This window comes from Notolepis coatsorum, assembly GCF_963971535.1.
Source record: "Notolepis coatsorum genome assembly, chromosome: 2".
NCBI classification, from domain to species: domain Eukaryota; kingdom Metazoa; phylum Chordata; class Actinopteri; order Aulopiformes; family Paralepididae; genus Notolepis; species Notolepis coatsorum.
Window position 1 is genome coordinate 221,493,164 of NC_140166.1, and position 21,501 is coordinate 221,514,664.

General features: G+C 42.2%; 1 protein-coding gene across 1 annotated transcript; it reads left to right on the forward strand.

Annotated features, from left to right (window-relative positions):
• The first annotated feature begins 1,792 nt into the window (after positions 1 to 1,792).
• LOC311247996 (NF-kappa-B inhibitor alpha-like) lies at positions 1,793 to 20,364 on the forward strand. Its single transcript, XM_084337953.1, has 6 exons — positions 1,793 to 2,181; positions 9,927 to 10,032; positions 11,544 to 11,754; positions 15,067 to 15,155; positions 18,323 to 18,595; positions 19,790 to 20,364. The coding sequence occupies exons 1-6, from the start codon at positions 1,859 to 1,861 to the stop codon at positions 19,823 to 19,825; spliced, it is 1,038 nt and encodes a 345-aa protein (XP_084194079.1). The 5' UTR covers positions 1,793 to 1,858; the 3' UTR covers positions 19,826 to 20,364.
• Positions 20,365 to 21,501: the final 1,137 nt, after the last annotated feature.

A 21,501-nucleotide genomic window follows, 5' to 3' on the forward strand; every position in this document is an offset into this window, starting at 1 on the left:
CTCTACAATTTTTTAAAAAGCCTTTATTTATTGGCTTACATTATTTAGAAAAATCTTTTTAAAAAAACCGACATGTTTCGGCCTACATGGCCTTCTTCAGGGTGTTGAAGAAGGCCATGTAGGCCGAAACATGTCGGTTTTTTTAAAAAGATTTTTCTAAATAATGTAAGCCAATAAATAAAGGCTTTTTAAAAAATTGTAGAGCTGCCTTGGATCTCAACCTTTCTTTTACAATATTACCCTGGTTTAAATTCTGCATTGAAAATTCTACTCAAGTAAAATATGAAAGATAAAATAACAATATCGTATGTGATGGTATCTACAGTCCTGTGTCACGTTACTTGTAATGTTATATGTTATTATCTAAGTGTTACGTCTGTGTGTGACTGTGTATAGTCCCTTTATCCTGTTTACTTGTAACGTTCGATGTTACAGTATGATTTAAGTATTATGTTGCGTGCAGTCACAATATACGTTTTTTGTGGACCCCGGGGATAATTGCTACTGCACTGCTGTAGCTAATTGGGGATCCTAATAAACTAAACTAAACGAGTTAAATGAGTTTGTGTTCCAATCTTCTCACACGTAGATGGCTCCAACATCGAAAGTGCATCCATTTACCTTGTTCTTCAAAATAACTATATATTGCAGATGTCAGATACATATTTTCATTTGAAGAGTGGGGGGGAAAGAATGAATGAATGAATGAAAACTTTATTAACAGATTGCAGAATGGGTACAATACAGTACAGCTCAATACATACAATTGTTAAGGGGATGCAGACCAGAGAAAGACGTTTGTCTTGTTTACATCAGGGTCCCCCATTTTCAATTCATCGTAAGTAAGTAAGTAAGTAGTCCTATAGCCAAAATAAAGCTCAAGTAGCCTACTTAAATACAGTGCGTGCACATGAAAATGCACTTAACAGTACTTTAATAGCTGAACTTTTACCCTGAGAGGCGGTAGTGTGGATGAATGAATGAATGAATGAATGAATGAATGAATGAATGAATGAATGAGAATGAATGAATGAATGAATGAAAACTTTATTTAACAGATTGCAGAATGGGTACAATAGAGTACGGCTCAATACATACAATTGTTAAGCGGATGCAGACCTGAAAAAGACGTTTGTCTTGTTTCCATCAGGGTCCCCCCCCCCCCCCCCCCCCCCCACTCCTACCCAACCCCCACCCACCCAACCACCTCCAATGTACAGTCCCCCCCCACCCCCACCTACCCAATCCAATGTACAGTTTCTACGCCTAATGTATATACTCTTTTCTTTCTGGACTCTTTTTGTATCACAAATACAGTACTGTAATTGCAAATCTGGTATGTCATAAATGTATAGATGTAGCAGTACTGTCTATCTGTATGTCATGTATCATATTATATGTTACGATGAATTGAAAATGGGGGACCCTGATGTAAACAAGACGAAAGTCTTTCTCTGGTCTGCATCCCCTTAACAATTGTATGTATTGAGCTGTACTGTACTGTACCCATTCTGCAATCTGTTAATAAAGTTTTCATTCATTCATTCATTCAGTCCATCAGGGTCCCCACACATGTGTGTGTATATAGTATATCTATATGTGTCCGGGTCGAAATAATAATCCCCCCGCAGCGCCAGCCAGTCCTCATGGTGTTGTGATGAGTGTTTATTATGAGTGTTATTATGATGATTGACAGCTTGCTGGAATTCCCCCACCTAGTTTCTGTTAGCCCCGCCCCGCCAGAGCCACATAGAGGGCCCTCGCTCGCCGTCTGCTGCTACCTCCTCAGAGACAGAACGCCAACAACAGGAGACGATCATCGAACGCACCTCGTTATTACGCACATATAACAGACATTATGGACCTCCACCGGACGAGTTTATTAAACCAAATGGATTACAGCGGGGACCCGGCTACTAAGGAGGACGGCGGCGGCGGGGGGAAGCCGGGGCTCCAGGCAGGGGGCACCGAGGAGCGGCTGGACAGCGGCCTGGACTCCCTGAAGGAGGAGGAGTACCAGGCGGTGGCGGAGGAGCTGACGCGGCTCCGGGTCCGAGACTGCGCGTCCCAGCCGGGCGCGTCCCAGCTCCAGGCGCACGACCGGCAACCAGCCCCGGTAACCGGAGGAGAGCTGCTGCTGCTGCAGGAATGGAAAACACAGATCACCGAGGACGGGGACACGTAAGTACAGTGGTGGACTGAGAATAGAAGTCGGGGGTATTGATCCTGCAGGCAGCAGCAGGCTGAGAGAGAATCACACAACAACCAGGCCTTTAGTACTATAATAATAATACTCCTGGGTGCTTGCTCTCCCTTCGCCTTGTCGTCGTTATTACAACGTTATTATTTATTTAGTTTATTCCTTATATCTGTCTTTTTTTTGTTGCCTGTAAAGCGTCCTGTTTTTTTTTAATGCGCTACGTGAAGTTATTATTATCATTATTATTATTATAACAACACAGGCTCGGGCCTAGTTCAAGCCTGGCTTGTGCATCATCACTAGGCCAAACACCGTTTGTTATTATTAACCCTTTCACTGCCACACACACACACACACTACAGAGCAGGTTATATAATATATTTCCCGGATGAATTGAAAATGGAGGACCCTGATTGTAAACAAGACGAAAGTCTTTCTCTGGGTCTGCATCCCCTTATTATTAACAATTGTGTGTGTATTGTTGAGCCGTACTGTATTGTAATTTGTACCCACTCTGCAATCTGTTAAATAAAGTTATCAATCAATATAATAATCATAGACATAACCCTTTACTGGGTATAGTGTGTGATAGTAAAGGGTTAACCGTCTGCAGTGTGTGGCAGTGAAAGGGTTAACCCGCTGCTGCTGAATTGATTGATTGAAAACTTTATTTAACAGATTGCAGAATGGGTACAATACAGTACGGTTCAATACACACAATTATTAAGGGGATGCAGACCAGAGAAAGACTTTCGTCTTGTTTACATCAGGGTCCCCCATTTTCTGTTGCTGTTGTTGTTGTGTGGTGGTGAAAGGGTGAACCGTGTCGTCGCAGTGAACGGGTTAATGGTATGTGGTGCGGGGCGGGCGCCGGGCGGGGAGTTTTCCTGTTGGACGTAAACAAAAGGCTATTATCAGGACGGAATGTTCTCTATGGCCGCGGGTCGCGCCGCGCGCTGAGCGGAGAGACGGGGAAAGTCCCGGGCGCGCCGCCAGGCAGGCGCTCCGACCGAGGCGCGCTCCCGTGGGGGGGGGGGGGGAGAAGCTTAACCCTTTCACTGCCGCACGACAGAAGGTTAACCCTTTACTATCACACTACCGACGGTAACCGTCTGTTGTGTGAATGAATGAATGAGTGAAAACTTTATTTAACAGATTGCAGAATGGGTACAATAACAATATAGCCCCTTTCGGTCAACACTGCTCAAAACGGCTGTATTTCCGTATTTGGCTGCCTGGTGGTGCGTCTGCGCATGCGCATCATGCACCCAACGCCGGAAATAATGCAGTGTTGACCAGTTTATACAAATTATTTTAAATGTTTATCAGCAACGCCGAGCTTTCAAACCCCGCCGGTTGGTGTGAAACCCTAATTGAACGCTGGGTACATTTGAAATTTATATCTGATATATTTCGGACCCACCCCGAGCTTTTAAGCAGTGCTTGGTGGTCCAAATGAACCTGGCTACTATAGGGAGCTAAGTGACTGCGTATTCAAAAGCCCCTGGCTTGCACATCGCAGTCACGAAAGGGGCTAGGTACAATACAGACAGTACGGCTCAATACACACAATTGTTAAGGGGATGAGAAAGACGTTTGTCTTGTTTACATCAGGGTCCCCCATTTTCAACTCATAGTGACATTTATGACATACACGGCATACATGACATCATTACATTTATGGCATAGGGACATACATGGCATACAGGTATATAGTACTGTTACATTTGTGACATATACGATATGCATTATCGATCCCAACAGAGAATATATACATACGGTGGGGAGGAGACTGTATGTTTATGTCTATGTTATGTGGCAGTGAAATGGTTAACCTTCTGTGTATTGTCACAGTGAAAGGGTTAACCGTTTGGTGGTGCGGCAGTGAAAGGGTTAAAAAAAACAATCAAGTGTTTAATGTCACGATGAATTGAAAATGGGGGACCCTGATGTAAACAAGACGAAAGTCTTTCTCTGGTCTGCATCCCCTTAACAATTGTGTGTATTGAGCCGTACTGTATTGTACCCATTCTGCAATCTGTTAATAAAGTTTTCAATCAATCAATGTGAAACTGAGATTATTAGGATTTAATTCTCAGTGACACGGACCACGGTTGTCTTTTATGGTAGAGTATGAACTGACATTTACTTATGTGTAGGCTACATTGGATTAGATTGGATTAAAATGTATTGTCATTATTCAGCACAAGTAACAGTACAACGAAAATAAATTTGACATCCAACCAGAGTGCAAAATGCAACTATGGGTATAAAATATAGTACTACTGAGTAATGGTGCTAATCAGATGTATTAGTATTGTTGTAGTATTAATATGGGGAGCATGTCTATGTTCCCCGGGTCTTATGTTCCCCGGGTTCTATGTTCCCCGCTTTGATTGATTGAACATTTTAGACCACCAGCCCTGATTCCAAACTCTAACCTTAACCAGTTCGAAAGAGGGCCTAAGCTTAACCGTTCTAAACAAGGCGGACATTAATAATTAATAAAATAATAAAAATTTATAAAATGTTCAATCTATTAATCAATCAAAGCGGGGAACATAGGACCCGGGGAACATAGGGATGATCCCTTAATATGTACAGTGATACAGGTAAAGAGACACTATGGTAGTAAGTCAGATGTATGTGCAGAGTTGTATTAATATGTACAGTGATACAGGTAAAGAGACACTATGGTAGTAAGTCAGATGTATGTGCAGAGTTGTATTGATATGTACAGTGATACAGGTATGAAGACACTATGGTAGTAAGTCAGATGTATGTACAGAGTTGTATTGATATGTACAGTGATACAGGTATGAAGACACTATGGTAGTAAGTCAGATGTATGTACAGAGTTGTATTAATATGTACAGTGATACAGGTAAAGAGACACTATGGTAGTAAGTCAGATGTATGTACAGAGTTGTATTGATATGTACAGTGATACAGGTATGAAGACACTATGGTAGTAAGTCAGATGTATGTACAGAGTTGTATTGATATGTACAGTGATACAGGTATGAAGACACTATGGTAGTAAGTCAGATGTATGTACAGAGTTGTATTGATATGTACAGTGATACAGGTATGAAGACACTATGGTAGTAAGTCAGATGTATGTACAGAGTTGTATTAATATGTACAGTGATACAGGCAGGGGTGTAGCTCCAGATTCTGGGCCCCATGAAAGAATGTATTTGTAGGCCCCCAGTGAATGCGAGCGCGCATTTTTTATTGATGAAAACGCATAATATGGTTTTTACCTATACATTCGGATCAGCAGTTCAGCACCTGCACTGTTGGTGGGTGAGCCTAGTAAAGGATGTCGCATTGCGTTCATCTTCAATGAATGGACCAATGCAATAGTCTACCAAAGCCCCCCCTCTCTCTCTATATATCTCTCACACACACACACACACACACACACACACACACTTCAGAAACAAACATAGTATCAATGAGAGCATCAATAATACACCTGAGTGATGTCAAGTAAAAAAAAAATCATCCTAAACTACCCCCCCCCCCCCAAGCTACGCCCCTGGATACAGGTATGAAGACACTATGGTAGTAAGTCAGATGTATGTGCAGAGTTGTATTAATATGTACAGTGATACAGGTATGAAGTAGGGCTGGGCGATATATCGAGTATACTCGATGTATCGTGGCTTGCTCTACATGAGATGTAGCAAATTACTATATCGTGAACATCGAGTTTATGTTGTCACGTCAGTTAGCCGCCGCGGCTAAAAACAAACTATCAAAACGTACACGGACCGACTTGCTTTAGCGCAGCGCTTTCCTCTCATTTCATTAGACACAGACCAGCTCGGACCTTCAATGACAAGCAACGTTAGCCGCTCAGCTAACACTAAACTAACGAACTAACGTGACTCCACGACACCAGTTCCATTAGTGAGGAAAGGGGGGGGGGGGGGGGTATATTGACGAGGCTTGACATAGAGGTTCAAAGATAACTTCACATTTATTTATTTTCTCTCTCTCTCTCTCTCTCTCTCTCTCTCTCTTCAATGATTTTAAAGTGGCCAAACGTTACAATATAAATACTAACTGGATAGTTGATGATAAACATCATTATCTGAAATATTATAAAATCATTAAGTCTGCTATAAGCCATTATCCCTTTGTGTGTGATTTATTATTGTTTCACAGTAGTGTGTGTGTGTGTTTTTAGCTAAAGTGGATAGAAAACACAGTACTGTGCTGAACCCTCCCTGCTGGCCGAGCAGGGTATGACAGGGTAGTAGGATGCTCTTCTACTGGCTTCAATATCTCGTATCTGTGTCAGAGAATTCCCCCACTAAACAACTTTACCTATGACCAGGCCTGGTGTAAAACCACCTTAAACCATTTTAACTATGACCAGGTCGGGTGTGAAATCACCTTAAACCACTTTATAGATGACTAGGTCAGGTGTAACTGTAGCCGGTTTGATCTTGTCTGCGTTGTGTTTAAAGTCGATTCGACCCCTGTTAAGGGATCGCCCTGAGTGGGAGTTGAACCCCGGACGCCGGCGTCGCGGGCGGCATCACAGACCACTAAGCAAGAAGTGAATTCACTGCTTGCTTCCGGGTCTGGATGCCTCTGGGGAGTGAGTTTACTTGCAGTACCGCTTACCATCCACAGCCACGTCACTACTTGTGCCCGTGACTGTGGATATACTGCGGTACCTCCGTTACACTCACCCCACTAAACTCACACCACCCAGGGCATCCGGGTCTAACGGCACCACATGTAGCCGGTTTGATCTTGTCTGCGTTGTGTTTAAAGTCGATTCGACCCCTGTTAAGGGATCGCCCTGAGTGGGAGTTGAACCCCGGACGCCGGCGTCGCGGGCGGCATCACAGACCACTAAGCAAGAAGTGAATTCACTGCTTGCTTCCGGGTCTGGATGCCTCTGGGGAGTGAGTTTACTTGCAGTACCGCTTACCATCCACAGCCACGTCACTACTTGTGCCCGTGACTGTGGATATACTGCGGTACCTCCGTTACATAACATCATAAACAACTTTAACTAGGGTATGGTGTAACATGTAATAAACCACTTTAACTAGGGTATGGTGTAACGTGCACCTACAGAAGCTACAGCAATCAGTACCTACACAATCAGACAGAAGCTACTAACCCTACTACCCTCAGTACCTAGTACCTACACAATCAGACAGAAGCTACAACAATCAGTACCTACACAATCAGACAGAAGCTACTAACCCTACTACCCTCAGTACCTACACAATCAGACAGTAGCTACTAACCCTACTACCCTCAGTACCTAGTACCTACACAATCAGACAGAAGCTACAACAATCAGTACCTACACAATCAGACAGAAGCTACTAACCCTACTACTCTCAGTACCTACACAACCAGACAGAAGCTACTAACCCTACTACCCTCAGTACCTACACAACCAGACAGAAGCTACTAACCCTACTACCCTCAGTACCTACACAACTAGACAGAAGCTACTAACCCTACTACCCTCAGTACCTACACAACCAGACAGAAGCTACTAACCCTACTACCCTCAGTACCTACACAACTAGACAGAAGCTACTAACCCTACTACCCTCAGTACCTACACAATCAGACAAAAGCTACTAACCCTACTACCCTCAGTACCTACACAATCAGACAGAAGCTAGTGCTACTAACCCTACTACCCTCAGTACCTACACAATCAGACAGAAGCTACTAACCCTACTACCCTCAGTACCTACACAATCAGACAGAAGCTACTAACCCTACTACCCTCAGTACCTACACAATCAGACAGAAGCTACTAACCCTACTACCCTCAGTACCTACACAATCAGACAGAAGCTACTAACCCTACTACCCTCAGTACCTACACAATCAGACAGAAGCTACTAACCCTACTACCCTCAGTACCTACACAATCAGACAGAAGCTACTAACCCTACTACCCTCAGTACCTACACAATCAGACAGAAGCTACTAACTCTACTACCCTCAGTACCTACACAATCAGACAGAAGCTACTAACCCTACTACCCTCAGTACCTACACAATCAGACAGAAGCTACTAACCCTACTACCCTCAGTACCTAGTACCTACACAACCAGACAGAAGCTACTAACCCTACTACCCTCAGTACCTAGTACCTACACAACCAGACAGAAGCTACTAACCCTACTACCATCAGTACCTACACACTCAGACAGAAGCTACTAACCCTACTACCCTCAGTACCTACACAATCAGACAGAAGCTACTAACCCTACTACCCTCAGTACCTACTTTTGTCCCGCCCCTTATCATGGAAATAGAAAACGGTAGCAACATGCAGGATCTAACTTTGTTGGGCGTTACATCATTTGTGATGAACAGACAAAAGTCTAATCTACGTACATCTGAAAGTAAACAGTTAATCTACCTACATCTGAAAGTAAACGGTTACTCTACCTACATCTGAAAGTAAACGGTTACTCTACCTACATCTGAAAGTAAACAGTTAATCTACCTACATCTGAAAGTAAACAGTTAATCTACCTACATCTGAAAGTAAACGGTTAATCTACCTACATCTGAAAGTAAACAGTTAATCTACCCACATCTGAAAGGTACATTGTCTGAATGGGGGTTTAAATTGGCTGCTTCCACGATTATTTTGGTTGTAGAGTGTCAGTGAAGTCACACCTTTTAATGTTATTTTTGGGAGTAAAGTAGAAATCCACTTCCTGAACCTAACCATGCTAAGCAGTAGGGCAGCACGATTTTTGCTAAAATGTCAATCACGATTTTTCTCTCTAAGAATTGAGACCACGATTCTCTCACACGATTCTTATTTTTCGTCATCCTTTAAAAAAGTAAAGTAAAAAGTAAAAGAAAAGAAAATTATTTAAAGTAAAAGAATTTAAAAAAATCGTCATCATTTAGAAATGAGAAAACCTGAACGTAACCACGCTAAGCAGACTCAATAAAACCTGAACGTAACCACGCTAAGCAGACTCAAGAAAACCTGAACGTAACCACGCTAAGCAGACTCAATAAAACCTGAACGTAACCACGCTAAGCAGACTCAATAAAACCCTAACCTCGTTCCCAGTTTTATCTCCTCCGTGAGATAACGACTGGTAAAGCTCTACGGACGAAAGTGTGAATTTCCGGTGCATGTACTTCCCCTGGAAGCTGCCTCTGAACGGACCAAACTTTTCCCGAATCCTGTCGGCAAACAAGCTAGAACGTCCCGGTCGTGTAGTAAATTCTTCAGGCAAAGCCGTTGCAGTGGCTCAAACGAGGAAATATTGTGCACTTCACACGTTTCTATAATTGTTTTGTCAAAACCGGAAAGCCTGTAGCCGGTATTTCCTGTACTTCCGTTTTCACACTTTAGGAGGCATAGCTTTACCAGCCTAATAAAACCCAGAAGACAGACATCCAGGGACTGTAAGATCACTGAAGCAGTAAAAAATCTAAAAATAATAATAATAATAATAATAATTATTATTATTATTATTATTATTACTGAAGGAGTACCCCAAAAATGCCTACTAAACCATCATAAAGTTAAGAATACTGAACCTCTGTACTGAAAAGACCGTACTGCAAGTGTTTTCCCATCACACTCGCACAACCGATTACAATATCTCAACCCAAGGCGTTCCACCTGGTGGAGATGATGAATAATACATAAATAGAAACTGTTCTAATGCTCCTGTCCCGTCTTCTGTCCTGCAGGCTACTGCATCTGGCCGTCATCCACGAAGCCAAGGACTGTATTCTAACCATGATCCACCTGTCGAGACACACAGCCTTCCTAGACTCGCACAACTTCCAGAGACAGGTACCATCTAACTACCACACACAACTACCAGAGACGGGTACTAACTAACTACCACACACAACTACCAGAGATGGATAACTACCACACACAACTACCAGAGATGGATAACTACCACACACAACTACCAGAGACGGGTACTAACTAACTACCACACACAACTACTAGAGATAGATAACTACCACACACAACTACCAGAGATGGATAACTACCACACACAACTACCAGAAATGGTTAACTACAATACACAACTACTAACGTATGTACATTTAATCTTATTTATTTTATTCTCATATATTTTTATTGCCATTTATATTTCCCTGCCTGTACCTCCCCTCCCCAGTGCTGCTGTGACACATGAAGATGATTAACCCTTTCACTGCCACACTACCAAAGGGTCTAGCAGTTATTTTTCAGAAAGATTAACATGTTCACTCTCTCTGGTAAGAGTCGAGGCCGCTCCACACTCACTGTGTCCCCCGCTTTGGAGAAGACCCGCTCTGCGGTGTGTGTGGCTTGTTTACCGATGTCACATCCGCCACTCTTCTGTACTGCTACTGCTAGGCTGCACTGCTAACCTAGGGAGCTAACGTTATGTCCGACGATTAGCTAACGTTAGCTTAATAACGCCAAATGGGTTACAAATAAGTATGTGGAACTATGGAAGGAGTAAGCCGACCGCTAAAAAGAAAACCCACCGCGGCAGCGAGAGCACAAAGTTTCGAACAGCCCTGTCAGACTCAGAGCAGAGGTGGAAACTTTGAGCTACACTTTCTAACAACCTGCCCACTGTACCAAGATATCAGAGTCATATCTCCCCATGAATTGCAAACACACCAAAGAGAGTTTGAAAACATGTATTGTGCACGTGTCGTTGACGTTGACGTGCGGTTTCGTTTTGCGGTAAACAAAACATGACGTCATCGGATTATTTCTTCGGATCTCACGTGAATCGATACTCGGTAGTACCGACGTGTTTCGGTAGGTACCTTTTTTAAAAGTACCGAATTCGGTACCCATCCTTAATAGTGTGGCAGTGAAAGGGTTAACCTTCTGTAGTGTGGTAGTGAAAGGTTAACCGTCTGTAGTGTGGTAGTGAAAGGTTAACCTTCTGTAGTGTGGTAGGGAAAGGTTAACCTTCTGTAGTGTGGTAGTGAAAGGTTAACCTTCTGTAGTGTGGTAGTGAAAGTGTTAACCTTCTGTAGTGTGGTAGTGAAAGGTTAACCGTCTGTAGTGTGGTAGTGAAAGGGTTAACCGTCTAGTGTGGCAGTGAAAGGGTTAACCGTCTGTAGTGTGGCAGTGAAAGGGTTAACCTTATGTAGTGTGGTAGTGAAAGGGTTAACCTTCTGTAGTGTGTTAGTGAAAAGGTTAACCTTCTGTAGTGTGGTAGTGAAAGGGTTAACCTTGGTGGGTGATAACCGATCATGTGTTATATTTTCTCTCTCTCTCTCTCTCTCTCTCTCTCTCTCTCTCTCTCTCTCTCTCTCTCTCTCTATATATATATATATATATAGACTCCTCTCCATCTAGCAGTGATAACAGACCAACCTGATGTTTGTGAGCAGCTCTTGGTAGCAGGTTGTGACGCAGCGCTGGTAGACGACAGCGGAGACACGCCCCTTCACATCGCCTGTCGCCGTGGCAACCTCACCTGCTTCAGTGTCATCACACAAAACTGTCAATCAGAACAGCTGAAAACCATCATGGCCGCCTGCAACTACCAAGGTAGGATAGTAGAAACCTTCACCTTTTTGTTTATTATACTTTTTATAAGTATATGCATTATTGTATTGCCATTGTCCACATAGAACAGATAACAACATTAACACTTTAATCGCCGGGAACGCCGTAACTCGTCTTTGCTCGCCATGCTCATTCTGCCGAAGACGCCGTAACTCGTCTTTGATATCAATATTTCAAAAATCTGTGATCGAAATCATATTTCTCCTCCGGAGACATGAGATGTACTGGTGAGCTCCACTCAACTGTCTAACGGTTCAAGAGCGCCATCTGGTGGCGAAGAGGGAGGGGCGCGCCAAACAGGAAGTGCTCATCCATATTTCGTCCGGGCACTCGCGATCATTAGCCGGACTCCATCTCAACACACTGGATAATCAATCGCTCGCCCTAACTCAATAAACAACGTTATTTGGACGTATATAGTATTATACAACCTGGAAATGGTTCATCTATATCAACATCCCATAATCGAAAACGGTCTACTCCAAGCTGATCGTCCAACGGCGCGAGGAACATACGGTAAGATCCAGCGTTATTTTCTAACGTGTTCCATATAAACTGCTCTGATGACCATATGACCCAAACTAGACGAATGATATAACGTTGCCCACGGAATTATAAACGACCCCCCGCCCATCCGGTCAATATCAGATGATACGTAGTAACTTCTAGAAGTACCTCCAGTTGAAATTTTTCATCTGGCACCGATCGCTACCAAACTGTATTTGATCATCAATATAATGCATTTGGGGCTATAAATCAAGTTCTGGAGAAAGCTGCAGAAAATGATAAAAACATACTTATACTTTAGACCATATTTTAGTATGAATATGTGAATGAAAAAGTATAACGTTGCTACACCCTGAACAATGGATATAGGACATTGAATGGGCCATAATAATGTCAATTTAGCAATAGAATTTAAAAAGTTATAGCCCTGCAAAGAAGGGGAACTTCTCCATAGACAAATAGAGCTGGCTAGGGATGGTAAATTATGAATTTAACCATGGCGATCAAAGTGTTAAACTGAGAAAAAAGAAAAAGTAAACAAGAAGACAAACAAACACTGACTTGGTCGCACAACAAAGTTATCTCAAAAGTATATATATATATATATATATATATATATATATATATATATATATATATATATATATATATATATATATATATATATATATATATATATATATATATATATATATATATATACATAGACATATATAATAATAGTATATAGGATAGTAGAAACCTAACCCAACTCATATTATAATAGCATCCTAACTATTTCCCCTAGGGCAGGTTTTCCCTCCAACCAGTCAGAGACTAAGAGCCACAAAAATGACTGTGGTACCACAAAGAGCCACACCATATATACCAGCGTTTCTCAACCTTTTTTTCAGTCACGGCACCCTTCATGTGTTTATAGGTCCCACCCTCTGGCCTCTGATGTTGCTAATGTCTTTTTTATTTGGGCCTCACAGGGTTAACCTCTTAAGCCCGAGCAGTCCGGTAGGCAAATGACATCAGGCCATAAATCCATCTCTACAGAATGTATGAATTAATGTTGCGTTTTCTTTTCAAATGTAGCCAAGAGTAAAGACCCTAACCCTGTCAAAACAGCAGTCAACATGTATATTTTCAGCATTACGTTTGTTTACCAATGATTGTAACTGTTATTAGTGAAATATATGATTATAGAAATCTCAGGGCATCGAGTCGGAAACCGGCGCATATTGACGGGAGGAAGTGGCACACAGTCACCCGCTCTGGTAAAATAGTCAACGATCCCTCCCACCCAGCACACCACTTATTCCAGCACATGCCCTCAGGTCGCTACAGGTCCATTTTAACCAGACACACACGCTTCACAAACAGCTTTTTCCCCACAGCAGTCCGAACACTAAACACCCTGCCCGCCCGCCCCCCACCCCCCCCTGCACAGACGGGCAAGCATCCGTCACTGACTGACACTGTTACACGTGACTGTCCTGTATGTATTTATGTACCTATGTATTTATTGTGGCGATTGGGAGATGGGAGGGGGGCGTTTGATGTCTGATGTTTCATGTTGATGTCCCAGTGCTTTTATTAACAAACTGTACCGCAAACAATTACCACCAACCATGGTTGTGTGGCATTAAAGTATCTTGTATCTATATCTGTGTTGTGTCTATCCCCAGGCCATCAGGATGCTCAATGAACAATGAACAATAACAAACCATCAATACACCCACAGCACACACATCCACACTCACTATGAATTGAAAATGGGGGACCCTGATGTAAACAAGACAAACGTCTTTCTCTGGTCTGCATCCCCTTAACAATTGTATGTATTGAGCCGTACTGTATTGTACCCATTCTGCAATCTGTTAAATAAAGTTTTCATTCATTCATTCATCCATTCATTCATTCACGCACTCACTTTAAATAAACAACACACTGTAGCACCCACTTTACCACTTTAGACACTAACACACTTTATATTTATTGGTAAGGAGATTTGCACATCAATCTCATTCCTTATTGCACCTCATTGCACCTCACCACCACAAGGTGGCACCACAAGCTGAGCTATACCTCACCATTTCTACACTGTACTGTACATGCACTGTATATACTGTACATATACTGTAATTAGGCTAGGGCTGCCCCCGACTAAGGATTTGGATGGTCGACTATGATTGGCCAAAATTTGCCGCTAGTCGACTATTGGTCGACAAAAAAATATTATTATAATTTTTTTTATTCCATTTGGGCTGTGGGGGTGCTTAATGTCTGAAGGAGTCGACTGAAGGCTTCTTGTTCTCTGCAAAAGCATGCAATTGGTCCACTGATGGATACATCTTGATATTTGTCTAGTATAGTGTGTTCATTAGATGGGTGAAATCCTCTTTCAGTGCCTCTGTGCCTGTTTTCGTAGGCAGTTAGCCTCTGGTATGCGTGCCATTAGCGTTAGCCACGCTTCTAGGCCTCTTTTCTTTTGGAAAGAATGATAAAAAATAAAATAAAAAATGTATTCGACTAAGAGGTCGACTACGGCTCCTTTCGACCGATTAGTCGACTAATCGACTAATAGGGGTCAGCCCTAATATAGGCATATTGAAAATCTTTGTTGTTTACACTTGTTTACGTACTTGACTTTCTATTTTATACTTATTTTATACTATCTTTCTTACCTAGCACACTCTCAGGAGCAAAACAGAAAGAAGCATTTCGTGCAAAATATTCTGTATTTCTGTATGACAACTAATAAAGAAACTTGAAACTTGAACTTGAACTTGTTGTCTTCAGGACAGAACTGTCTCCACCTGACCTCCGTTCAGGGCTTCCTGCACCTGGTGGAGAGACTGGTGGGGCTGGGGGCTCACATCAACGCACAGGTAAACAACCAGTGGGGAATATCCATACAGTATAGTATCGCGATACTTTGTGTGGCGATACTGTATCGATTAGGGGTGTAACGATACATCGATTAATCTAAAATGTGTTAGAACCGATGCATCGATTTGAATATGTTAGAATCGATTATAATTAGGGATGTCCGATATTATCGGCCGATATCGGCATTGAAATGTGATATCGGAAAATATCTGTATCGGTTTTCAATTTCTTTTCCTTTTTTTACATTTCTAGAACCTTTATTTACCCAGGCAAGCAAGTAAGAACAAATTCTGATTTTATTTATTGTCAAAAGTATGCATAATGTTGTGTTAATTCCACAACAAGAGATATGTAATGTTAATTACCTGAAGTTATAAAAATTTTGGGGGGGAAACCCTGCATATATCGGTATCGGTTGATATCGGTATCGGAAATTAAGAGTTAAGAGAAATTAAGAGTTGGACAATATCGGTATATCGGTATCGGTAAAAAATCCAATATCGAGCATCCCTAATTATAATCGATTAAAATTTTTTTTTTTTTTTTTTTTTGTGTATTGTTTTTATTGACCTATAGTCCATTCATGCTGACTGCTGAGTGAATCAGTTCCCCCAGCCACATTTGTGTTTAAACATTTTTGGGGGAATTAACTGATATGATGAATAGAAAATTAATCGAATCGAATCGTGGTCAAATGAAGAGATTTCATGATGCATTGAATCGTTGCCTGAATAATCGTAATCGAATCGAATCGTTGTGAGGTCGCATCGTTACACCCCTAGTATCGATACAAGGACGCCAAGTATCGATATTTTATTATGCACATTTCTTTTGTATTTTTGTATTAAATTGCTTGTTGCATTGTTCATTTCAATACCTGTAATAGTACAGTAGTCCACACACGCACACACGTGCATTCAGTTAAGTTGGAATATGACTGTAATACAAACACTTCAGTTTACAGTGTTGACATCTGTCTTGCTTGAGAAAATACCATGTTCTGCAATAAAAATGATTGAAGTGAGATGAACAGACTGCACTTTATTTTATTAGATAAAACATATTGACAAAGTTTTACTTTGCAGTTGAAAAAAGGTAAAAAAAATCGCAATATATTGCAATATTAATATCGCAATACTCAGCATATCGCAATATATTTTGGACTTAAGTATCGTGATAATATCGTATCGCGAGGCCTCTGGTGATTCCCACCCATATAAACAACACACACACAGACAGATAGACATGCTCTCTCTCTCTCTCTCCACCTCTCAGTCTCTCCCTCCCTCCCTCCTCGCTCTTTCCATTCCTCTCCCTCCCTTATCCTCACCTCATCCATCACAGTCTGGTACGGTTCCACGGACAAACACACTAAACACAAACTCCAACGCATCACCAAGACAGCCTCCAAAATAATTGGCTGTCCCCTCCCCTCTCTGGACTCCATCTACACCTCACGCACAGTCACCCGCTCTGTTAAAATAGTCAACGATCCCTCCCACCCAGCACACCACTTATTCCAGCGCATGCCCTCACGTCGCTACAGGTCCATCCTAACCAGACACACACGTTTCACAAACAGTTTTTTCCCCACAGCAGTCCGAACACTGAACACTGAACACCCTGGCCCGCCCCCCTTTGCACAAACGGGCAAGCATCTGTCACTGACCGACACTGTTACCGTGACTGTCCTATATGTATTTATGTATATATGTTTTGACGTTTTTGATGTTTGATGTCTGTTTCATGTTTGATATAACCAGTGCTCAACATCTGTACCGAAATCAATTACCACCAACCATCGTTGTGTGGCATTAAAGTATCTTGTATCTTGTATCATAGTGTTGTCAAAAATATCGATTTTTCGATACATATCGATTCTGAATATTTAAAACGGTTTCAATACTCATTTCCCACAATATCGATATTTAATTATTCATTAAAAAAAATCTTTTTTTTTGTATAAGGAAGTTGCATTGTTCATTTCAATACCTGTAATAGTACAGTAGTCCACACACACACACACACGTGTGCATTCAGTTAAGTCAGAATATGACTGTAATACAAACAGTTCAGTTTGTCAGGTACATGCAACACAGATTACAGTGTTTACTTAATTTCTAAGATTATATTATTTAGTTATTTTTATATGTGTGATCTAAAGATAAACAAAGGGTTTTAAAGGTGTTCCCTCCCTCTCTCCCGCTCTCTCCCTCCCTCGCTCCCTCTCTCCCTCCCCCTCTCTTTCTCTGTCTCTCTTCCTCATGTCTGTCTCCCTCCCACCCTCTCTCTCTCTCTCTCTCCCTCTCTCACTCACCCTCTCCCTCTCTCTCTCTCTCCCTCTCCCTCCCTCCCTCATGTCTGTTGGTTCATCCAAATGACGCCCGTTTGGCTATTCACTCCAGACTCATTAAACGACAGAGATCAAGCGGCGGAGACCGGACTGGGGTCGTGACTCCGTTGAGCTGAATCCTGTTCAACGTGAGGTTAACCAATCGGAACCAATCGTCCTGCTATAGACTCCTTATCTGTCATGTATCAGTCTCCCCCAGTTAGTAGCTACTAGATTAATACATTTAGTGGAAGTGTCAATAATCAAATAATCTAGATAAAAATCATTGCTTTATATCCGTCTGATTCACATGACCTGTGTGACCCTCTCTTGGTCCATATATTGGGCATGTGTGTGTGTGCGGTGATACGAGAGATGCCTCCTGTTTAACTGGGCATGCATCGGCCCCAGTCTCCTCCGTGGACCAGCCCGTCTCTTTTAACCCGGTCGCCGTCGGTTGTGTGATAGTAGTAAAGGGTTAACCTTCTGTCGTGTGGCAGTGAAAGGGTTAACCGGCTATCGTGTGGCAGTGAATGGGGTAACCCTCTGTGTATTGTCGCAGTGAAAGGGTTAACCGCTTGGTGGTACGGCAGTGAAAGGGGTTAACGAGGCTAACGTTTTCCTCCTCAGACGCGGAGTGATACCGACTTGTGAAAAGGAATTGGAATCCTGGCCGTGGATATACGCTCATTATCGGATTGCTTGATTTGAGCTACCCCTTCTTATAAATGTCGTATTTGATCCCGTCTGTGTTTCCTCGTCCAGCTACTCTACTGGGTTTGAGAGACGGAGAGACTGTAACACTAAGCTTGTGTTCTCCCTCCCGGCCACTAGGAGCAGTGTAACGGTCGCAGTGCGCTACATCTGGCCGTGGACCAGCAGAACCTCTCGTTGGTCCATCTGCTCTTGAGGGGCGGGGCCGACCCCAACCACCTGACCTACGGAGGCCACTCCCCCTTTCACCTCACCTACGGTCGCCACAACGACGACATCAGGAAAGAACTGTACCCGTTGACCAATCCGGCACTGAGGGAGCTTCCCGACAGTGAATCGGAGGACAGTGAGGAAGAGGAAGAGGAGGTTGGCTCTGATGATGATGATGAAGAGGTGAGGAAGGGACAGAATGTATGTGTGTGCGCAAGAGTCGGAAAATGCACTGTCCAGACTGATAATCCCAGATTATCTTAAAAAACTCCGGGTTTTTGACCATACAGGTTGAATCTGCCCTTCTAACAGACCAGTGTCTGACTGTCTCTGTCTCTCTATACTCCTGTCTCTCTCTAATCCTGACTGTCTCTACCTGTTGCTCTATAATCCTGACTAGGGATGTCCCGATCACATTTTTTTGCTCCCGATCCGATCCCGATCATGTGATTTTGAGTATCTACCGATACCGATCTTTCCCGATCCGATAAAAAAAAAACATGACCATGTAAACGTCTTAAACTCATACTGAGGCCTTAGTTTTGGTTTTAAATTGCATATCATCATTCATTTATTTATTGTCACACAGAGCAGAAGAATTTTGCCAAAACAAACCAATAGTAACCAGCTGCAGAACGGCAGACCAGCCACAGATACTATTGGTTTGTTTTGGCAAAATTCTTCTGCTCTGTGTGACAATAAATAAATTAATGATGATATGCAATTTAAAACCAAAACTAAGGCCTCAGTATGAGTTTAAGACGTGAACATGGTCATGTTTGTTGAATAAAAAAAAAAAAAATTGCAGATTTATTTTTTATTTTTGCCGATCCCGATCTTCGGAAAATCACGTGATCGGCCCTGATCGCGGGATCGGATCGGGACATCCCTAATCCTGACTGTCTAAAATGTCCGGGAGGGTCATCAAAGAAAAGTCGCCTTTTCTCAGTCCTTGCCCCACTGGTGGAATGAACTGCCCACCCCAGTTAGGACAGCCGAAACACGTCCAATCTTTCGCCGTCGACTAAAGACGCACTTCTTCAACCATTATCTGAAAAAATTTATTTATAATTATAATACAAATATCTAACCCTAACTAACCTTACTGTCATGCACTTGTCCTAATAAACTAACCTACACTGTAGCACGCAACACTTTGATGAACATTGTTACTCAGCTGATAGAGTTGTACCCTTCCTGGTGACTTGTCGTAAGTCGCTTTGGATAAAAGCGTCAGCTAAATGACTAAATGTAAATGTCTGTTTCTACTGTGTTTCAAATGTGTGTACATAATTCAGTATGAAGCTACTGGCTGGAGAGTTGAAACAAATGTCAATATCGTTTTTAACTCTCTTTCTCTCTCCCTCTCTCACACAGGTGGGCTATGATGACATCCAGTGGAATGGACATTAGCCGGAACTAGGAAGTAGGAAGTAGGAAGTCGCAGAGAGACGGGAAGTTGTGGTCACACCGAGGTGACTCATCACATCACATTCTGTCCACTTCCTCCTGCGATGACATCACAGGAGCTCGGCGGTGTGGATAGCCCAGGGTGGGGGCATGTCCCCGGGCAGACACACAGACGGACGGGTCTGAGTGACGGACAGCTATGAGGGTTAATGAAAGCGACCTGAGGGAGATTGACAGCTGAATGAACCAATGAGACTGCTCCAGATCTGCGAAATAAACAATTGGGATACCAAACAAATCTAATAGGGTCTCACATTGCTTCTATTCAGTGGACAATGTAAAAAAAACAACAACAACAACAATCTTCTCACAAAATATCCATCTATCCACACACTCATGTACCGTCAACACCCAGGTTGTATCATATTGTAAATGGCTTGTATTCAGAGATGTACTTTATAAGAAAGCTGTGAATGTGTACAGTTCAACAGGTTGTAAATGTCAAAACAGGTCAACACTCCAGTTAAATTAAAACACTTCTATTTAACTCTAATTCAACGTCTGCTGTGGTGGTTTCATTTGTCATGACCTGAGATTTGTCACATTAGAAATTAGTATTTTATTATGGAGAGATTCTTTACAAGAAAAGTATAACTTTGCATTAAAGTTGGCAAGAGAAGTCCAGGGAAAAGTTAGAATTTCTTAAATTCAGGGTCAAAGGTGACAAGAGTACTAGTATGTTTTAATGAGCCTATAGCTCACACATGACAAGAGTACTAGTATGTTTTAATGAGCCTATAGCTCACACATGACAAGAGTACTAGTATGTTTTAATGAGCCTATAGCTCACACATGACAAGAGTACTAGTATGTTTTAATGAGCCTATAGCTCCCACATGACAATAGTACTAGTATGTTTTAATGAGCCTATAGCTCACACATGACAAGAGTACTAGTATGTTTTAATGAGCCTATAGCTCACACATGACAAGAGTACTAGTATGTTTTAATGAGCCTGGCTCCCACATGACAAGAGTACTAGTATGTTTTAATGAGCCTGGCTCCCACATGACAAGAGTACTAGTATGTTTTAATGAGCCTGGCTCCCACATGACAAGAGTACTAGTATGTTTTAATGAGCCTATAGCTCACACATGACAAGAGTACTAGTATGTTTTAATTAGCCTATAGCTCACACATGATAAGAGTACTAGTATGTTTTAATGAGTTTAACACTGCGACGAGGGAGAGCAGGATCCGTGGGCTGAAGTATGGGTCTGATGGTGAGGGAATCCCTCACAGCCGCGCTGATTGATCTCCCTCTGGCAGCGGGGGAGTGCAGGGGCCGGATGCTGCCCATATAAGGGTACGGAAAGACGAGGGGTGAGGAAGGCTCTCGCCGTGATGGTGTGGAAGGAGGAGGGGTGAAGAAGGCTCTCGCCGTGATTATGACAGTAGTGTTCTGAGAACAGATTAATAAAGTTAGTAGTGTTCTGAGAACAGATTAATAAAGTTAGTAGTGTTTTGAGGACAGATTAATAAAGTTAGTACTGATCTGAGAACAGATTAATAAAGTTAGTAGTGTTCTGAGGACAGATTAATAAAGTTAGTACTGTTCTGAGGACAGATTAATAAAGTTAGTACTGATCTGAGAACAGATTAATAAAGTTAGTACTGTT

What these genes read in the sequence shown, in the direction of transcription:
- LOC311247996 (XM_084337953.1), top strand. Translation starts at nt 1,859, where the DNA reads ATGGACCTCCACCGGACGAGTTTATTAAACCAAATGGATTACAGCGGG. An exon ending in GGGCTCACATCAACGCACAG is followed by an intron (nt 15,156 to 18,322) that starts GTAAACAACCAG and finishes CCCGGCCACTAG; the next exon opens with GAGCAGTGTAACGGTCGCAG. An exon ending in CTGATGATGATGATGAAGAG is followed by an intron (nt 18,596 to 19,789) that starts GTGAGGAAGGGA and finishes TCTCTCACACAG; the next exon opens with GTGGGCTATGATGACATCCA.